We start from the raw sequence: 18,183 nt of genomic DNA, 5'->3' as shown, positions 1-18,183 counted from the left end.
AATTTGTAAAAGGTGGTGCTATTCTTAATGCCATTTATTTATTGCCAAGGGGTCTTGTAATTTCACCGCACAAGATAACATCTGTATTAATAATACTATAATAGTATTATACAATAATAATATAATACTATAGTAGTATTATATAATGATAATACAATATATAATGATATAATATAATAACAACTGTCAAATAATAATGGTGAGTACCAATCCCTCTCCAAATGTCTTCATGTTGTCATGGCCTCTTAGCTCTTCTAAGCCACTGTGGTCTCATTTCCAACCACTCTTGGCTCCCCCTTCCTCATAATCCTCCAGCAAGGGCTCTGCACTGAAAGCCTGGGAAGCTCTCTCATCAATTTCAGTTAGCTCAGGAACTTCCACCCCTACATTCCTCTCTAAGCTTCATTCACAGAAAGCATCTGCCACAAAACTAAAACCGCGAAACACAGCCTGGTCCACCATGAGACCCACCTACAGCAGTGCAACTTCCCCAAGTGCTGCAGAAGAGATGAATTTGGCTTTAAAGATACTGGCCTGCCAATCTTACTTTCTAACTGTGAACCAATTCCCTGGAGATTTAGTAGCTTGGGCACAAATACAGCGTGAAAATGTTTTCCTCTGTGGCCCATTATCAAGCAGGGTCAAATAAACCACTGAGGTGGTATTTAATGGTAGATTTCCACTAAATGTCAGACCTCTGGCTTTGACATCTGCTTTGAGCTAGCACAGCAGCTGTTTGACGCAGCTGCAGCAGTTGTGAATTTGCTGGGAGCAGCGAAGTAAAAGAGGAACGGATGGGAAGCCTTGTAGATTAAAGGAAAGAAAAATTCCTTAAGGACAGCAATCATCAGGTATTCAGCAGAATTTTCCTCTCCAGAAATGAAACAGCTTTTTGCACCAACAGTAATCTGTGCAAGAAGCATGGAGGTCCTCCGCTCCTTAGAAAAAGCCAAGAACTGCCTAAAGGTTAAACTCAAGAAACAAAAAAATCCTATTACATTAACACAAGTTATTGCACCCGAGATCTGCTTATGCAGGCCTATGACATGATTTGCTTAACACATGCTTGTCTAAAATATATTCCAAATGATGCTATGAAGCCTTGATGCCCTTTAAAAACTAACTATATGCAGCAAAAGCTTGGAAAATACAATCAAAATGAATATATATCCACAGGTGAGTGGCAATTAATTACTTCTACATTTTATTGCTTTGTTTCAGAAGTCCGAAATAAGAGCTACTACTTGCTCTACAAAACTACTTCCCAGCCTGAGCAAATCTTACTCTTCAAATGCTTGGGATGATATTTAGACTAAACATTTCGGTTTTAATTTGTATCCTCTGATGTTCAACTATACATCTGTGCACCCAAGCCCAGAAATTTAGTCCTCTTCTCTCTTCACTGCTTTTTCAGCTCTGAACTTTTGTCTTGAACCAAAGCCATCAGAGTTCAGTTTGCTCTTGTCGTATTCTTCTACACTCCTTGAAGTTGTTGTTATCCTAATTGCAATAAGATGACCAGAATTATGTCCCTCATTCAAAAGGTGTATCACCTCATATGCTGTGACATGCTGGAGCGGGACATTTAGCTTGAAATTTAATGTGCTTTTTTTTACAGGCCACAAAGGAACCCCAAATTTCATGTCCTGCCAGTAACTTCCCAGGCCTTCTAAAACATCCCTAGATTTCCTCAGTTGATGCCATATATAAATTTCAGGTTATTTGTATGGGTGCTTGTCCCTGGATTTCATTTTGTTATTCTCACTTTCAGTCTAGGAAGGTTTTGATGAGTGCCCTGTGTTCTCTGCAGCTCTTCTGGAACTGCATGCTCTATGTGTATCATAGCAGACTTCTCCAGACTTCTCCTACAGCATTAGTATAGAAATAAACAGAGCTACTTCTAGTACCACTCAATCTTGGGCATTTAATCCATCTTCCTTTTAGTTTTAGTTCCTAAAGATAGTATACATCACATGTGGTGCCACTTTACCCAAGTAGTTTGAATTCACCTTTCACATAATATTTCATAAGCTCCCGTATCACAACACACTTCTGAATGCCAGACTGGGATGACCGAGTTTCTTGCCTCTGCCAATTTTTAAATTCTACTTAGTAAGAATTAATATAAGAAAATGTATTCTTTATAGATCTCTACTCATCACTTGTTTGGACTTATTGTTCTGCTTCCTGAATACCTACAAATAACTTGAGATTCAAGGCAACCTGTAATGCAAAGAAATAAAGTACTACTTGCACCACGTTTGAATCCTTACACTATGCCCTCTTCTCAGGCTGCTTTGCCAAACTACTTTCACTCTTTTGCAAGTGCATGTTCATCTTTTATTACAGACTGGAAACCTGAGATACAGATTTGCACCTCTCAACAGCAAAATGGCCCCTGATTCAGTGACTTGTTGGGACGAGTCAACCCTGCTTCCTTTTCTCCTTCCTGCAGTCTTGTAAATTTTAAGTCATATCCCTGATGCCCGTGAGATCTGACTGACCATGGCATCCTTCACCTCATGATGAAGATGTACATGAGGCTGCAGCAAATTAGCTGTGGATGTAAGCTTTGTTTATGTGGGTATAAATCAAATATAATCAAATCATTAAAATGGGAGTAGAAGAAAACTCCAATAACTGAAGTCTGCATGAGATCTCAGCAGAATTCACAATGTCAGTAGCCTTCTATATCAACCAGTGAATGGAAATCAATTCGCACTGGTTGTAGGACAAACTGTCTCTCAGAGGACCTGACCATTCCTATTTCTCAACCAAACTTTATATTCTATCAGTTTCATTCATGAAGCTTTGTAGTTTTCACTAATAAAATCAAAAACCTTTTCTATTTTCAGTCAGTAGGGAGTGATATCTATCAGACTGATCTCTTAACTATTTATACACAGGAAATGAACCTCTATTTCAAATATCTCATTAACTGTTGTTTTGTAAATTGCACCTATTTTACTTAAAACTAAACTTGTTTTTAAAACGAAACACTCTGTCAGTGTCATCCGCTATGATTACAAATTATATACCACATTTGGTGAATATTTTAACACATGGGGTATCTTCTACGTCTAGACACATACAATTATGCAAGATCTCCTAAATAAAACATATTTACACAAATGACGGTTACTGGTAAGAAAGCACTGCCTGTCGCAACCTTGTGTACACAGCAACACAAATAAGTCCATTTTTATCTGCAGACCAGTATTTGAAAGATTTTTTGTCTGTTGTCTCTGATAATGAATATCTAGGCAAAATGAGGCTTGGGCATATGACTTTTTCATATAATGCTGAGGTGGCGATGAATGTAGTTCACAATATATTGTATTAGATTTTCTTCAATAATACGTTTCTAAATGATTCCATCTTTTGATCTACAGCATCAGATCTTACACAGTTTATACTGCCTTCTCCTTTTCCACTGCTCATAGATAATGCCTGGTGGGAGCTGAGCCTGCTTTGAAATGAAAGGATGGAGAAACCTTGACTTCACTCAAAGTCTAGCATGATGGTTAACACATTTATCTGCTAAAGGAAGACTCTCTGGGTGATGTGTGAAACCTATGCAGAGGAAGGGTCCTGCAGTAAGTCTGTTCCCCTACTGAAATCCACTTAACAGGCTGTCAGTAGACATCGGGACTTTCTTTTGCCGAGAGGTTAATGTCTGAGCCTTCTCTCACTGCAACAGGTAATATCCCAAACTTCCCTTCTCCTGCTAGGAATCTAAGCCATTTTTCTTGGCAGCGGAGTATTTTCTCTGGGCTCAGAGAGGACCTTCCTAAATGAAAAAGGTTGAATGAATAAATCCCAGTAATACAAATGCTTATCTTTAGCAAACAACAGGAATGAGCAAATTGGAAGCACTGAAAGAAACTCTGTGGCTGTTCGCACAAGTGCAGCGTTTGCTGTACAAACAAGCAGCTCACTTGTTTTTCCTCCATCTCTCTGGATACACATGCTAGAAGGTCGAGAACTTTTGACTCTGAACTTTAATACTATTTCAAACCAGATTCTTCTTGGAGAAAGGTAAGAACAGAAGAAAAATGTGCTAAGATTTGTATTAAAAATAAATCAGCAAGGGGGCTGACTGAAAAGGAGAGAAGCTGTGAGAAAAAGTACACGGCAAAAGGGACAGGAAAAAAAAGTCTCAAGACAGACATTGTTTCATTCATGTATCTAGCAAGGGCTGCCTGTGGAGATAGCTTAAGGTAAAGGAGGAGCAGGCTGCTTCTCCACTCTAAATAAGACAGCTAAAACAAAGAGCCACAGAAAACCTGAAACCACAATACAACCCCCTGAAAATACCAAGGAACAGAAACTACTTTTATCTTCTTCCCTCTCATCTGCCACAGGCAGCAGCGCTCACCTCTGGAGCTGGGGAAGGAGTTGTTCAGCTGCTCCATCACTTCCTCCAAACCTGTGCTTGTGTCCTGGGGAGGGCTGAGCAGCTCATCCTCGCCTGGAAAGCAAATCCACACCACTGCATAAGAGCCACTGTAAAACCATTTGCTAACAGCTTGCTATTGAGTATTTCCTTCATGAAGCTAAGGCTGTTCACTTAAATGCATTTTCTGCTTAGTACATAACCAAAATTTCAAAGCTGAATTTTCTTCACTATTACGTTTCTCTTTCTTTTCAAGGATCTAAGGGAAATTAAACAATTAATTTTAAACAATTAACACTGACTTTGATTTGTAAAATGGGATTTAAGAAATAACCTACTCTGGTAAAATAAGTGGGGTAAAATGCCTGCTAGGAACATTTAGTTCCATAAATGGCACTCGCTGTTTCAGCTTCTCTTACTCTATTAACGGAAAAAAAAAATTGCTGTTGTGAGTGCTGCTATTGAGCAGCTTTCTGATAGTGCTGGATTCATGTTAGCACTGCTTTGCTTAGCTGCGTAAATCAGGAGAAACCCAGATTCTCATCTGCATCAGTATTAATATTTCTGACAGCTTAATTGCATCAGATTGGTGCTCCAAGAACATTCAATTGTACTGTAAAAAGGTTTAGCAGCAGTTTAATAAAGCGAAATACATTTCTCCCACTGAATAATTTCTATAACCTGATTACAGGGCAGCAGCTTAATGGGAAATTCAATATATTTTATTTTTACTGGGGTTTTTGTGGTCATGGTTTCAGATAACTAAAATCCCTATGCTGATTTTACTGTAGACCCTAGCCTCCAATACAAATAAAGAGTCTGAAAAAAGAATACACCTAAAGGATATACTTTGAGTGAGATTCTCCTCTTCTACTAGATTTCTTTTATCTCTATGAAAGCACAAAAGCAAATTTGCCTGATGCAATAACCATGAGAAGTACATCCTTATTTTGAAAATGACTTAATGACCCCTTTATTCTATTACGTCTTGCTCTACTCAACTTGAGTAATAAACTGCCTGATTTTCTGTTAGCATTTATTTTCTTCGAACACTGAGGTGTGCCACGGTAGTGGGAAACCTACTAAAAAGAGATGCAAAAGGAACACTTCAGGGCTACATATATTCCCTATTAACAGGCTTAGTGTTGGCCTCACCTTAGGGCCAGGAGTTTCACAGGAGTTACTACTGACCAAGAGTAATCTTTCCCACTCCAGTACAAGAAGCAGGGTAAAGCGTCTGCAAGAAGCACTTAATTAATATAAGTGATGGGTCTTCATATCAGCTTCTTTTATTCCATTAATGATCTAAAAATAGATGCTGAGACTGTCTGCAGTTTGTTCAGCTTTCAGCTGGTGCTGGGTTCACGTAAATCAACTCACACCGTGAGTTACTTTTGCATCAAGAGTTGCACTTAGTAGAGTGCCTTAGTAGAAGTAATGCCCTTCCAGCCTCTGCTGATGTCAAGGTGAAAACTCAGAATGAGATCTTACTGCTTCTACCCAGGCTGAGGACCTTATCAGCATGCCTGCGGAAAGCCACCTGGCCCTAAAGATCAGAAGTGGGCAGTGGTTCTGCTGTCCTGGCCAAGAACTGAGGACAGGCACTGGTTTTCAAATGTCCTGGTAAGCGCTGATAAAAACTGAACTGTGTTGACCCTCAAGACTTCTGTATCTTTTATTTAAAATGCATTATTTTTATTTTTTTCTCATTTGGATGATTTGTCTGAACATTTCCTTGTAAATGACATAATAAGACAATGTGACAAAAGTAAAGACACCTTCAGACCTCAGTTACCTCCCTTCACCCCACATAGTCTTTCCCATTCATGTTTCTACAAAAGGCTTGGAGAGCTGGGCAGGTCTGGTGGTACTTGAACGAATTAAAGTTCAGCAACAGCCTCTTGGCTCACATGCCTCAAAGAACCTCCTCTGCTGCTACGTTAGAGGGGGAAAAAGGCCAAAGATCAGGACTTTCTCATTAGAACTCTATCAGAAGAAACAAAGAACCCTTCCACTTGCCCAGGTGTATTTCAGATAATTCAGAGATAAGCTCTTCTATTTGTAAATCAGGATTTCAGTGGATCGCTGCTTTTACTGAACAGCAGGACAGCACTGCTGGTTGAAAACCTTTCACAGTAATCTCTCCTTGAGAAAGCAGAGAGACAGAGAAGTGCAGTGGGTTTACAGTCAAAGAAAAAACCCCAAGGATTCCTTTCAAAAAGAAAAATACATAAAAGCTACCACTACATTACCTCATTGCCTGAAAGAACTTGAGATACTCAGTATTTTCTTGAAAATTATGACTCCCTCATTATTTGGCACATGCTTGCTGCATGGAAGCATTATTTACAGCACCGCTCCAGTTCCCTTCACAATTCAAGAATATTTTAAGTCATGCTTCAGAAAACTCTTAGACTAGCAAGCAAAGCTTCCTGGTGTGAAAGAACACTGGACAAACTGAATTAGTTGTGGTTTGTTGGCTCGATTAGTAAATCTTTTCATAAGCTCTGCTTCATGCTGCCAACAGCACTGCTTTGCTGAGTTTCAACATGATCATACTGATAACAATTTAACATCCCTCTGTCCTTCCACATATCGGCTCCATTGAACAGACAAAGAAACCCAAGTCATGTCTAAGTATTTGCTTTAAAATAGTTTTAGCACTTTATATGACTAAATGCATGCAAATTAATTAGTCTCACAAGTTAAATGGGAATAATTTTATACTGAGTCAAATAAAAAGTAGTAAATTATTGTACTTTGTCCTACTAAAGGATGAAACACGAAACTACAAGACTTTTAATAGATGGCTGGGAATCACTGTCTTTCTATCTTTTCCTGTATATTTTAATTAACACATTTTATTTTATGAAATTCATGACATCTCTTAAAAAAGCTGATGCAAATGACTCCACTGACACATCGTGTCTACGCTGTGTATGCCATACATAGAAAAATATTTACTCACTAGTAATACGAATAAAGAAATACCCAAATGAAATTGCTGTTACCTGTGATTATACTCTCACTCCCAGGATTTAACTTGAGCATTCCTAAAGGTAAAATTTTATTCACATTTTTTTGTTGTAGGGTGTAGAGAACCCATCTTGTTTGATACTGGCACAGGCTGACAGGGACGAAAGAAAAAGCCCTCAAACAAGCTGCATCTCCCACAACGATGGCACTTTAGACACAGCAGAATGTCGCCTCCCATTCAATTTCTTGCTGTCATTGACTCTCACCAACTGCAGTGAAAAGCCCTCACTTAAGCCTCTCACTCTCCCCTAAAGCCTCTAATACACACTAAATAAATTTCTGTATATGAAGCTGAATATTATCATCAGACCTCAAATATTATCTTGTTGAAGTAATTTAAGCACATTTGCTTAAAGACGTTGCAATGGTTGATTGCTTTTTTACTAGCAGAAAATCCTTACCACTTGGTAATAAATACTTACTAATTACATAACAGATAGGAAATTAGGAAAACGCTACAGAGCAGTTATTAAAAACACCAAAATAATAATTCCAGCCTCTAGCTACAGAATATTACTTAACCTTACTCCAGAACTCGTATGATGTTCATTATCACATCTGATGTGACATTTAGAAAAGACACTAGACGAGCACTGCCTGTGAGTGACAGCTCAATCCTACTGACTGAGCCATGACATTAAAAATAAGATCACATCAGTTAATGTGGGGAAGATTAATCATACGTGTGATCTCTTAGCCATAATTAATATGTACATTTAAATTAGCCATGTCATGCTTAACAGCTGAAAGTCAGTTTGAATAAAATGGTTAGCTTTCTAGTGATATTTGGTTTTGGAAGTCAAGCCCTGGCTGAGCTTTGTATTTAATGTCAAAATATCCATGCTACTGTGTGCACCATGACCAAAAGCAAAAGTCTGAACCATAATGAAGATGTAAAGTGTAAACAGCCAGATGGTATTGAAGATCATTGCAAATGTCTACTACATTCTCATTTGAACTGGAGAGAACAATAGTTTTGTCTGTAAGGACTTTTTGGCTGGAAAATAGGACCATAACTATTTTTTATGACAATGTGAACTTTATTATCTTACCCATGGTTTCTGAAGTCTGGCTGCCAACTACACGAAGAAGCATTGGCTGACTGCTGTCTGACCTCTGCAAAGAGGTAGAAGGAGATGATAGTGTTGTACCATTCACCTTGGCATCTGCCTGCGGCTGAAATTTCAAGAAAAAAAGAGATTGTTATTAACAGCTCAATACAGTTGCACAGACCTTTCTAGCTCTGTATTTTTTATTTATTCCATGAATACACACAATTTTCTGTCTCTTTTTAAGTAAATATACCCATGCAAACAAAAAAAAAATAATAATACAGGAAAGAAGACTAAATAAGAACACCAAAACATGATTTCACCTTCTCACTTGCAGCCTGTAGAACAATTTAATATTTTTCTCTGACTAGCCTCTACAGATATGATTTCTTGGTATGTTGTTGCTACTGATAATGCTTCACACCCTGTTTGGAAAATTACTCTACCAAGTTCTAAAAGAAAGGCCTGAGGACTCACCTGCTCCAGCAGCTGCCTCAGCCTGTGCAGCTGTGACTCCAGCTGTTTGTTGTGATCCTCTAGAATTTGCATCCTGGCCTCCAGGCGGCCCTTGTGCTGGCGAAGCAGCTTGGCTTCTGCAATGAGCTCAGCATCCCTGGGGCTTTGTGGAGAAACCGGCATCATCTCCGGTGGGGATGGCAGTGGAGACAGTCCTTTGTGGTCATGCTGTTGCTTCAGACGGTCATACTCTGCTTGCAAGTTTCTGTTGAGAAGTAACAGGAGGTAAAAGCTTTACGAAGCCAAATAGGCTGGTATAGGCTACCCTCTGCACAGGGCCCTGAGAAGACACCTCCTCTCCTGTGGTGGTGCGAGGGGGCAGAGGCTCACCTGCCTTTCATTCTGCTGAATCCACATGCCTGTAGGCTTACATCTTGCAGATTTGCATGGAACTGATATTACAGGGACCTGTGATACAAGCACTGCCTAAAGGCTCTCTGCATCACCAGAATTCACAATTAATTCCCTTCCAGGGCACAGGACACATAAGGCTGGCTGGGCTCCAGACACCCTCCCGAAGCTCGGGTACCGTCTGTCCTGGGATCAGCCCTCCCTCGGCTTCCTGCATTTAATCGTTCCTAGCTGAAGTCGGACTGCCTGTTTGCTTCTACGCACAAATATACTCCAGGAGTAATTAGAGCTAAAAGAGGACTCTCAGTGATCAAAGCGCTTTACAAACACTAATCAGAGCAAATGCCACCTGGCCTACCTACCCATTTTACAGATGAGAAAGCTAAGACAGAAAGGCAGCCACACAAGAAGTCAGAGGAAAACACAGAATTGAAGAGTTCATTTGCAACCCTGCTGTCATCAGCCAGGTCACATCACTTTCTTCCTATCTGCAACTGCATTTCCAGCCTCCATTTAAAATTACTAACCTGAGGAAAAGACAAACTAGTGACCCACTCTGTTTAATGCACTAACTTTTGGGGCTATAATTTCCATTTTCAGTTGGACTGCCCTGTCTAGAGTGCTACTTTATGGCATTGCTAAGCTTGTTCTTTTAGTCCGTAAAACACCAGTTTTATTCCAGTAAAACATACCAGAGATTAATATAATATATAGTGGTGAAAAAAAAAATCTACTGAGCCGGAAGAGCACAGAAGGTACGAAACTGAAATGCTGTTAGGGGTAACACAGTCCAAAGGTGCAAAAATAGTAACTTTGTAACAGAAACTTTATAGGCAAGGGAGGCCTAATAAACTGCACTGGGATTTTGTTGGCATGATGTTCCCTTACAGCTTCGCAGAGGGGGGGGGAATGGCTCGATGCTTTGGTAACTGCTTACTCATCACAAGCAGTGACCCAGATTTTATTTTTTCGAACTCGCTCTTATTTGAGGTTGTGAGAACAGACAGTTTTTGCCAGGTCTGCCTGCAAACCACAATACACACTGACAGTTTGGTCTAGAGGCTTAATAGCACCTCAGAAACCTCCCAATAAACTTCATTAAGCTCTGAAACACTTCCAAAGGTACTTGCTGTGACCAGAACAAGAACTAAAGCAGTACGCATCATTTCACATGGATAAGAAAGCAATGCCAAGGACAAAGACAGGCTAACGACTGTTTCTCAAAGGTATCTGTACCCCTCAGCAGCTGCACCATGGACGTGTCCTAACCTGGGACTGTGGTACCCCACTAGTACATGACCCCTAAGGGATGCCTGTTCTAGATCCCTCTTCTGCAAAGGGGGATCTGCAAATATAAAAAGGTTAAAAAAAGGCGTTGATCATTCTCAAATTCAGGTTGTTCCAAAATTTCTTTCTCTAAAACCCACACAAAGAGGGAAGACTGTGGAGAGGGTTTTTTTCTCAAAGAAAATTTTTTGTTTTAATGAAATACAGAATTTCAAGTCCATGAAAATTATCTGGAAAAAAGAAAGACAGACTACATTGGGTGTTGTTGCCTTCAACATTACTTAATGTCTTCTGATACTTCTGGCTGAATGAACTGGCGAATAATTAATATAAATATGAAAGGGAATAGAAATGAGCATGACGACAGTATCACACACTGCCTTACTACAGAATAAAGTTTATACAGGATCGATCATTACGCTTGTTTTTCACAAAGTCTGTAGACAGTGGCTATCGCTACCCCATGAGGAATTTCCCAGGTGTACAATACAGATGATACTCTACTAACAACAGACTGAAAAGCTGGAAGTGCTGTAAAGCAAAAGATAAAATATCACCCTAAGGGAAACTATATAAATGCACTTGGTCATACTTACAACATAATCAGGTACTTTGCTTAAAAAAAAATAAAAAACAAACCTACAATTATTACCTCAAATATTAAAATAGAGAAGTCCTTCCAGTAACTATGGTATTGAAAAACAAGTGAGAACAAGGGAATAATTCAGATAAAAATGCTTTCATGTCTGATACAAAACAGTTAAAAACTCTAAAAGCCTACAGAAAAAAAAACATAAAAATGTGAAGGATATTGCGTATTATCCAAGCAGAGATATGCCTGAATTTGTGAGTTCTGTAACTAATTACAGCAATATTGCTGGAACAAAGGAATGTCATTTCGAAGGACATGTGAGTTTGCCCAGAGCACCTGGGTCACTGAGTTTTTCAGCTGTACCTTTTCAGTCCAGCTACCCAGTCCTTAGTCCAGAGAATTGAGACTCATTATTGCAACTTTTTCAGAGCCATAAGAGAGAGGGATGTGGAGTGCAGACGATCAATAGTATCATAATAACTGGGATCTAACCATGCAGGAATAAAGATTTGTATTAAAACATAGGGGGGAAAAGCTGAAAATTAAAAAAGAAAGAGAGAATTCAAAACCTCCTGTAAGAATATCCCAGAGGAGAGAACAATTGTCTCTTATTCCTACTTCTGGAATAGCTGTGTGGTGAAAAAGGACTGCTGCTGGAAACCAGATATCCAAGGCACTGCCCATAGCCCTCAGTGTAAAGCCTCTGGGTCCCAAGGAAAGGTGCTCTCTGACATTTTCAGCATAAAATGGGATGTAAGAGAAAGGGGAGATGAGAGCATAATCTTCGCTAAATGAATGCAATTAAGCAAGCACGGGCAGTACTAGGAAACTTCCTTCCTTCATAGCTCAGACTGGCTGACATTTACATCTGGCTGTCACAAACAAACAAACAAAGCTGCTGCATCTTCTGATCACTGGGAAGATCTATTCTACTTCAGTATAACAAATAGTCAAAGAAAAACACCATATATTTCATTTACTATGCTTGCACCTCTTCAAGGCATTCATGAAGAAAAATAACAGAGGAAGCATGTAATGTACCTTTGATTTATGCAACTGTAAAGAGCTGGCTAGTAAAGAGCTCACGAGTTATTAATCACATCTATCACTGGCAGCATTAATTGCGTGGCGACAAAAATCCTAGTGGACCCCATTTGCTGCGTAGTCCTCTCAAAGGCAACTGAGAATTTGTGAATTCGTGTTATTTTTCACCTTCCTACAGAAAACCAATTGTATGAAGAAATGGACAAAGCTGGTAACTGAACCACCTACCCCTGTCCCTCACTAGAGTGCCCGTGTTTACTCATGGTGCATCACACTCTGAAGATACAGTTCTCCTTCTTCAATGCCAAAATAAATAGCAAAAGGAGACACATAACGTTTAGAAATGCATCACTTCCTTTGGCAACTCTACAGAAGGAACTTATTTCAGGGGGCCATTCATTGGTATTCAGATTTGAACACCGTAGATGTATGGAAACAGGGTAGCTTTGAGATTCAGAGTATTAGTGTTTCTCCAGTGACACACGGCCCACCACACTCCCAGTGCAACTCAGGAAAGCAAAAGGAAGGCAAACAGCTCTGGCTGCAGATCTCATTTACTAAGTTCTTGTTACAGTGCAGCCAGAAGCTGGAAGAAAAAGAAAAGAACGCAAGAGGTCTTTTTACAGAAGTATGTCAGTGAATCTTGATTCAACTAAAATATTAGGCAACATTCACTTTCTTTAGTCATTAAAATAGCAGGAAAGTACTGCTATTGCAAAAAAATCTTTGCAAAAAAGTTCAGAGTCTCTGTCAGTACAAAACCATATGCCTTCAATTTAATGCTAGTACAGTCCATCCTAGTCAGTATAACCTACCCTACAGTATAACCTACGTAATGTACCACTTTAGGTGGACACCAAAAATCTGTCTTCTCTGTTTCTGAAATATATTCATGCTTAAGGAAATTTCAAAATGTTTTTGGGACAGTTTTATAATTGGGGTTTTCTCTTACATTGGAATATAGTAACAGTGCCTTCCATAGCAAGATTACTTTGTGTCTACTGAATATATAAGAAACGGTCTCTACCACAATATTCCATGTGATGTGAAATTCAGCATGAGTCTGAAGGCCTAATACTCAAATGAAACATTTTCACCAATTGGAAGTATTCTCTAAAATCCTCACATTTTAGCAAACATAAATTATTTAACAGTCAAATTTTAGCCATAAATTATTTAAGGTAGTCACATTTGCAAGCCACAAAAGCACTAAGGTCTCAAAATGCTAGCAGATAAATAATGAATATCTAACAAGAGATCCCTGGAACTGAAAAAAAACCCAGTCAGAACTGTATCACAGCTAGGTTAGTTTGTAAGTATGATAATACATTTCAGAAGAATTCAAAATAGGCAACAGATCTTTTTAAACTATCCAAAAGCAAAACCTCAGAATTACAATTTCAAAGAGCCTTCTGCATTTAAGTAACAATTCAAGATAGAAATATTTGGAGACCAGAAACTGCAGCTGAAAACCAAATGCAGGTCAGAATTCAATAGACAGCACAGAAGAGAAAAAGAAAAGTCAAAACATGACGTGAAAAAGAGAAGAGCTTTTTTGAAAAGAGTAAACTGTGGAAGGTGGAAGAAAAAGAGAAATGACAATGAAATGTTTTGAATATCGTAGTATTGTGTCTTGTTGGTACTTGATGCAGGTTTCCTAAGAGCTGCTGGGAAGTGACTGCATGTGCTGACTCTAGCTGTAAAATAATACAAGATACAGCAGAGAGAGCTAAATCTGCATTGTCAAAAAGCATCAGAAGCGTATGCAACAAAAGTTGTGTCAACACAGGCAGGAAAGGATGACTATCTAACACTGCTAGGTGCCCATCCACCTGCCTCCCCCCAGGCATAAGCACGACATCCAGCTCAGCACCAGGGCAAGGAGACATGCTCTGGCAACAAGACCCGAGGTATTTACAATGGAGATGAAACAGTTCAGGTGCTTTAAGGCAGGGCTCAGCACCAGGCAGTTACAACATGATTTGCATCACGTTCAGCTCATTTCCAAGCAACAGATTCACTGAGTCTTCATGCTATGGCAATAAACAACATTTACACGGAGGGCATTTTAGCATCAGCATGGGAAGGAGTATGTGTTCACCCACTGGAACTGGGTTCACCCAAGGAATTATGTCCCAGGCTGTTGATTACCCAAAAAGGGTTTGCACAGACTCAAAGGAGGAGAAAGACTAGAAAACAGAAATCTAAAGGGACAAGACTGTTTTTTAAAGCTAGGTAAATTATACGGATGGCTCCTGACTGACCCTGTCTGAACAGTATGAACTGGTATGAAGCTCATCGCTATCATGGAAATAAAGGCAACAGTAGAACAGAAGGAGATATGAAACATGGCCAGAGAGCTTGTCACAGGTGGCACCATGAGTACTGGGTGACCCATGTATGTCTTTGAGGCTTGCCATTTTGGAGGTTTTGTGAAAGAAAGAGTGCTGACTCATCACAATGCTGGAAGTGGGAACAAGTTAATGAGGATAGGATGTCAGCCTTATCACTTATAGAAAGCTTTCTTTTGCCGTTGCAGCGCGTGCCCCAGGGCTGCGGCAGCTGGCAGTGTAACCCACCTGTTTTCCTCCTCCAGGTCTGCGAGGATTCTCTCCAGTTCCCCTCTTTCCTCGCTCTCCAGAGAAATCAAGATCTGGGCAGGGCTTCGTGGCTGGCTCAGGGGGGACTCCTGGTTCAGACTTTGGCAGTAGTGTTGGATTAGCAAGTGTTCATCATCGCTGGAAAACAGAGGAGGATAAAACAGGCTGTTCCCTTCCTCATTTTTAACTTCACAGTGAATATAAGGCGATGATTCACTCCCGGCCTCTCATTTCTTACAAAGAGATTTGCTGAACTCTTTGTAACGAACAGCAGAGCAAAGTACCTTAAAGAAAAATCTGCTGAACTGTTTCATTTAGTCTCTGATAATTTTCCTTTTTTGCAGAGTCCACCTCTCTTCCCCTCTGCTTCTCAGATACTTAAAAGCCAAGTTTTGTCACAGCTGACAACCTCAGCTTTCCTCTTTTGCCTAAATTAAGTTAGGAATTTCCTTGAGAAAAAAGGTCACCTGCTGCTGCCTGTGTTGTGGAAGGGTCATTCAAGCAAAGGCAAGACATTTGGTTTTGCACCTACGAAATCTCCTTCTGTAATAAAGGTGTCCTCTATCTATTTATCTCTACAAAATTGTAAATGAGGTGGTATGAAACCCCCTTGACTTAATCTAATGATATTATGCTATTTTTCACCGAGGTTTGGTTGGGTTTTTTTAAATTACAAATTACGTACCCTGTCAGAATATAAATATATTCTATTTAATACATGTGTGATCTCTTTACTTCTATTGCCCCAGAAGCTGTCCAGCACTTGAAACAGAAACATCTTTGGAACAGAAAAGCAAGTCCAATCCTGAAGACCTTGACCACCTCCCAGAATTACACGGGTGTTGTAGGTGCTAAGGAGATGCACCTAGGCCCTAAGCTATGCAGCTAACACCTGTAGTAACTGTGAGAAACCATGGAAGTTTCTCTTGACACTACAAGTTAAGGACAGAAAAAAATGACACTGCTGTTAGGAATCCTGTTTTTCTGGCAGTACCTACTTATAACAAAATAATTCAGTCTAGGTTTTTTTCTGTTATGTTTGCAATCCAGAATTTAACAAGCATTTTGAATAGCTGTTATTGATCAAAAATTAAAATTTTCCTTGTTTCCATTTTGTTCCTGAAAATGTCAATGAAGCCATTTTATAGACTGCAAGCATGCTAAAGCAATGTAAAGCACATTAACACTAGTTCATAAAAGGGAAATATTAATTTTCCACAACAGGCATCCCTTCTTTTTTCTAAATAAAATTTTAAAGGCTTTCCAGTTCCTAAATTTATACTTTTCATAAAACACTTCTACTGTGAATTCCTTCAAGCAACTGCTTTGCATTTATAAATATCCTTTTACAGATCTTAAAGTGAATAAACAGCGAAAAGGTGACATAACTATTGTAAGACACACTCTTTTTATATGATTTACAGCCTGCACGTATTTTGTATACATAATTAGAATGACACTACGTATCAAAATGTTTTGTGGTGTATATATATATATATATATAATGTCTTTATTTGCCTCCTTCCAATCTCCATCTATTGCTCTAACTGCAATTATAAGCCAAATAATCTAAACCCGTACGAATGTCAACGAATAAGCATAACCTGACAAACAAAACCTGAAAGAATTACAGTTGCGAATTCATGGTGAGCTTTAATTTTGCTGCAATTTATATCTGGATCGTATTTCTTCCAATATTCAGAATATAGAGATTTATTCTCATTTCAATAGTACAATCTGAGTAACAAATTAGATAGTCAGGGTTAACTTATTAACTGAATCATATTAACACAACTTTTAATTAACCAAAGAATGAAATGAACAGTAAAACCAAAGCGTAATACAAAAGATACTGTTTACATATGATTTTGTGACTAAGGACGTGGAAATATTTCAGTGGGGAAAACATGAAATTCCATCTATTATAGCATTACTACTATGTGTAACAATACAGAATCAACATATAACTTGGAAACAATGTTTTCATTAACTGTGTGAAACTATACTGACATTGCATGTGAATTAGTTTTGAGGTGTCATTTTAACTTTCTCCTTTTTGAAATTTTATTTTATTTTAAAATTTTAAAAATTTTATTTTAAAATGTATTTTAAAATATTTTAAAATATTTTAAAAATGTATTGACATTATACATTTGACCAATGTATTGATTGTACAAGGGATTTTCTTCCTAAGGTGGTAGGTCATCCTACCAAGTCAAAAGAGAAACTATTCTGAAACAAAGAAACTACTTTATTACTATCCAAGACCATCTCACAGGCTCACAACCAACCTCAGAAAATAGTAATAATTTGGAATCTCAATTTAAATGAATGAAAACTGGCCAGAGTGCTGTGCTTTAAAGGAACACTACAAATTCAGTAAAATAAAGATTCTGTATGAATTTAAACAAAATCCACTCTTTAAACTGTGGTAAGGATGGGATTATGTAGAATAGAAAAAAACCCCACTTTTAGAAAAGTTGAGATCTGATTTTTTTCATATTTAATTGATTTGGAATCTGTGCTATGGCTTCTCCTACACAGTTAATTAACTAAGATAAAATTCTCAAGCAGCACAATGACTTACGTGTTTCTATCCTGTTTTCAGAGATATTACTCACAGTTAGTTTTCTAGTTCTACGTCTTTTCATTCAGAGAATGAACAAGATCAAGAAAATTATGAGAAGTATGTCAGAAAACCACAAAAAGGTCTTAGAGGGAAGTTAGATTGAACTACTTTTTTAAAATGAAAACTTATTTATGATTTTACATTTAAAGTAGTACAATGAATGCTTGCCAGTATCTGTTGAACTCGAAGTGTATTACTACTACTATTTCACAGTGAAAATAGTCCCTCCTGGCTTACACCTGCAATGTATTTCAGGTGTTTCTAGACCAAAGATTTATATTCAACCCCACTAACCTTTTGAATGACATTTTTCCCACAACGTTTTCTGGCTTACAGGAATCTAACCATGATTAAGTTTGCTGTATGGATAGAAGGGTTATCTTTTTATCTTTGTCCTTAAAACACATCAGATGATGAGCGTTTTTTCCAGTAATATGGGAACTGTTTGCTGAATAAATCAGCATTTTTTTTGAGGAAATTAGTAACTTTGATTTTGAAGGTATCAATCATCTGTTGCGTAAACTTGGTATTAAGCTGTAAGCCACAAATCTAGACACTATAATACAAACTGCAAGAACATGACTTCATCATTAAATTGAACCAGATGTGGTACATGGCCATGCAAGTTCAGCACTACAGAATTTCATTGTAAGTTATTAACTGTCACAAGAAAACACATG

The 18,183-nt window shown here is 38.5% G+C and overlaps 1 protein-coding gene across 16 annotated transcripts in view; it reads right to left on the bottom strand.

The window, feature by feature from the left end:
* The window catches only part of DMD (dystrophin), a 1,276,803-nt gene that overhangs the window by 10,333 nt on the left and 1,248,287 nt on the right, over positions 1–18,183 (bottom strand). For 14 of the 16 annotated variants that reach the window (XM_080377709.1, XM_080377699.1, XM_080377712.1 and 11 more), the window contains 4 exons: positions 14,854–15,012; positions 8,962–9,205; positions 8,485–8,608; positions 4,379–4,471 (listed from right to left, as the gene is read on the bottom strand). In XM_080377709.1, the coding sequence (XP_080233835.1) occupies positions 4,379–4,471; positions 8,485–8,608; positions 8,962–9,205; positions 14,854–15,012 (620 nt within the window). The remainder of the gene's footprint in view (positions 1–4,378; positions 4,472–8,484; positions 8,609–8,961; positions 9,206–14,853; positions 15,013–18,183) is intronic. The other 2 variants (XM_080377714.1, XM_080377711.1) reach the window with 1 other exon arrangement.

Source organism: Falco punctatus, assembly GCF_963210335.1.
Source record: "Falco punctatus genome assembly, chromosome: 2".
NCBI classification, from domain to species: Eukaryota; Metazoa; Chordata; class Aves; order Falconiformes; family Falconidae; genus Falco; species Falco punctatus.
The sequence above is the reverse complement of the archived record's forward strand: the minus strand, read 5'-3'. Positions and strand labels throughout refer to the sequence as shown.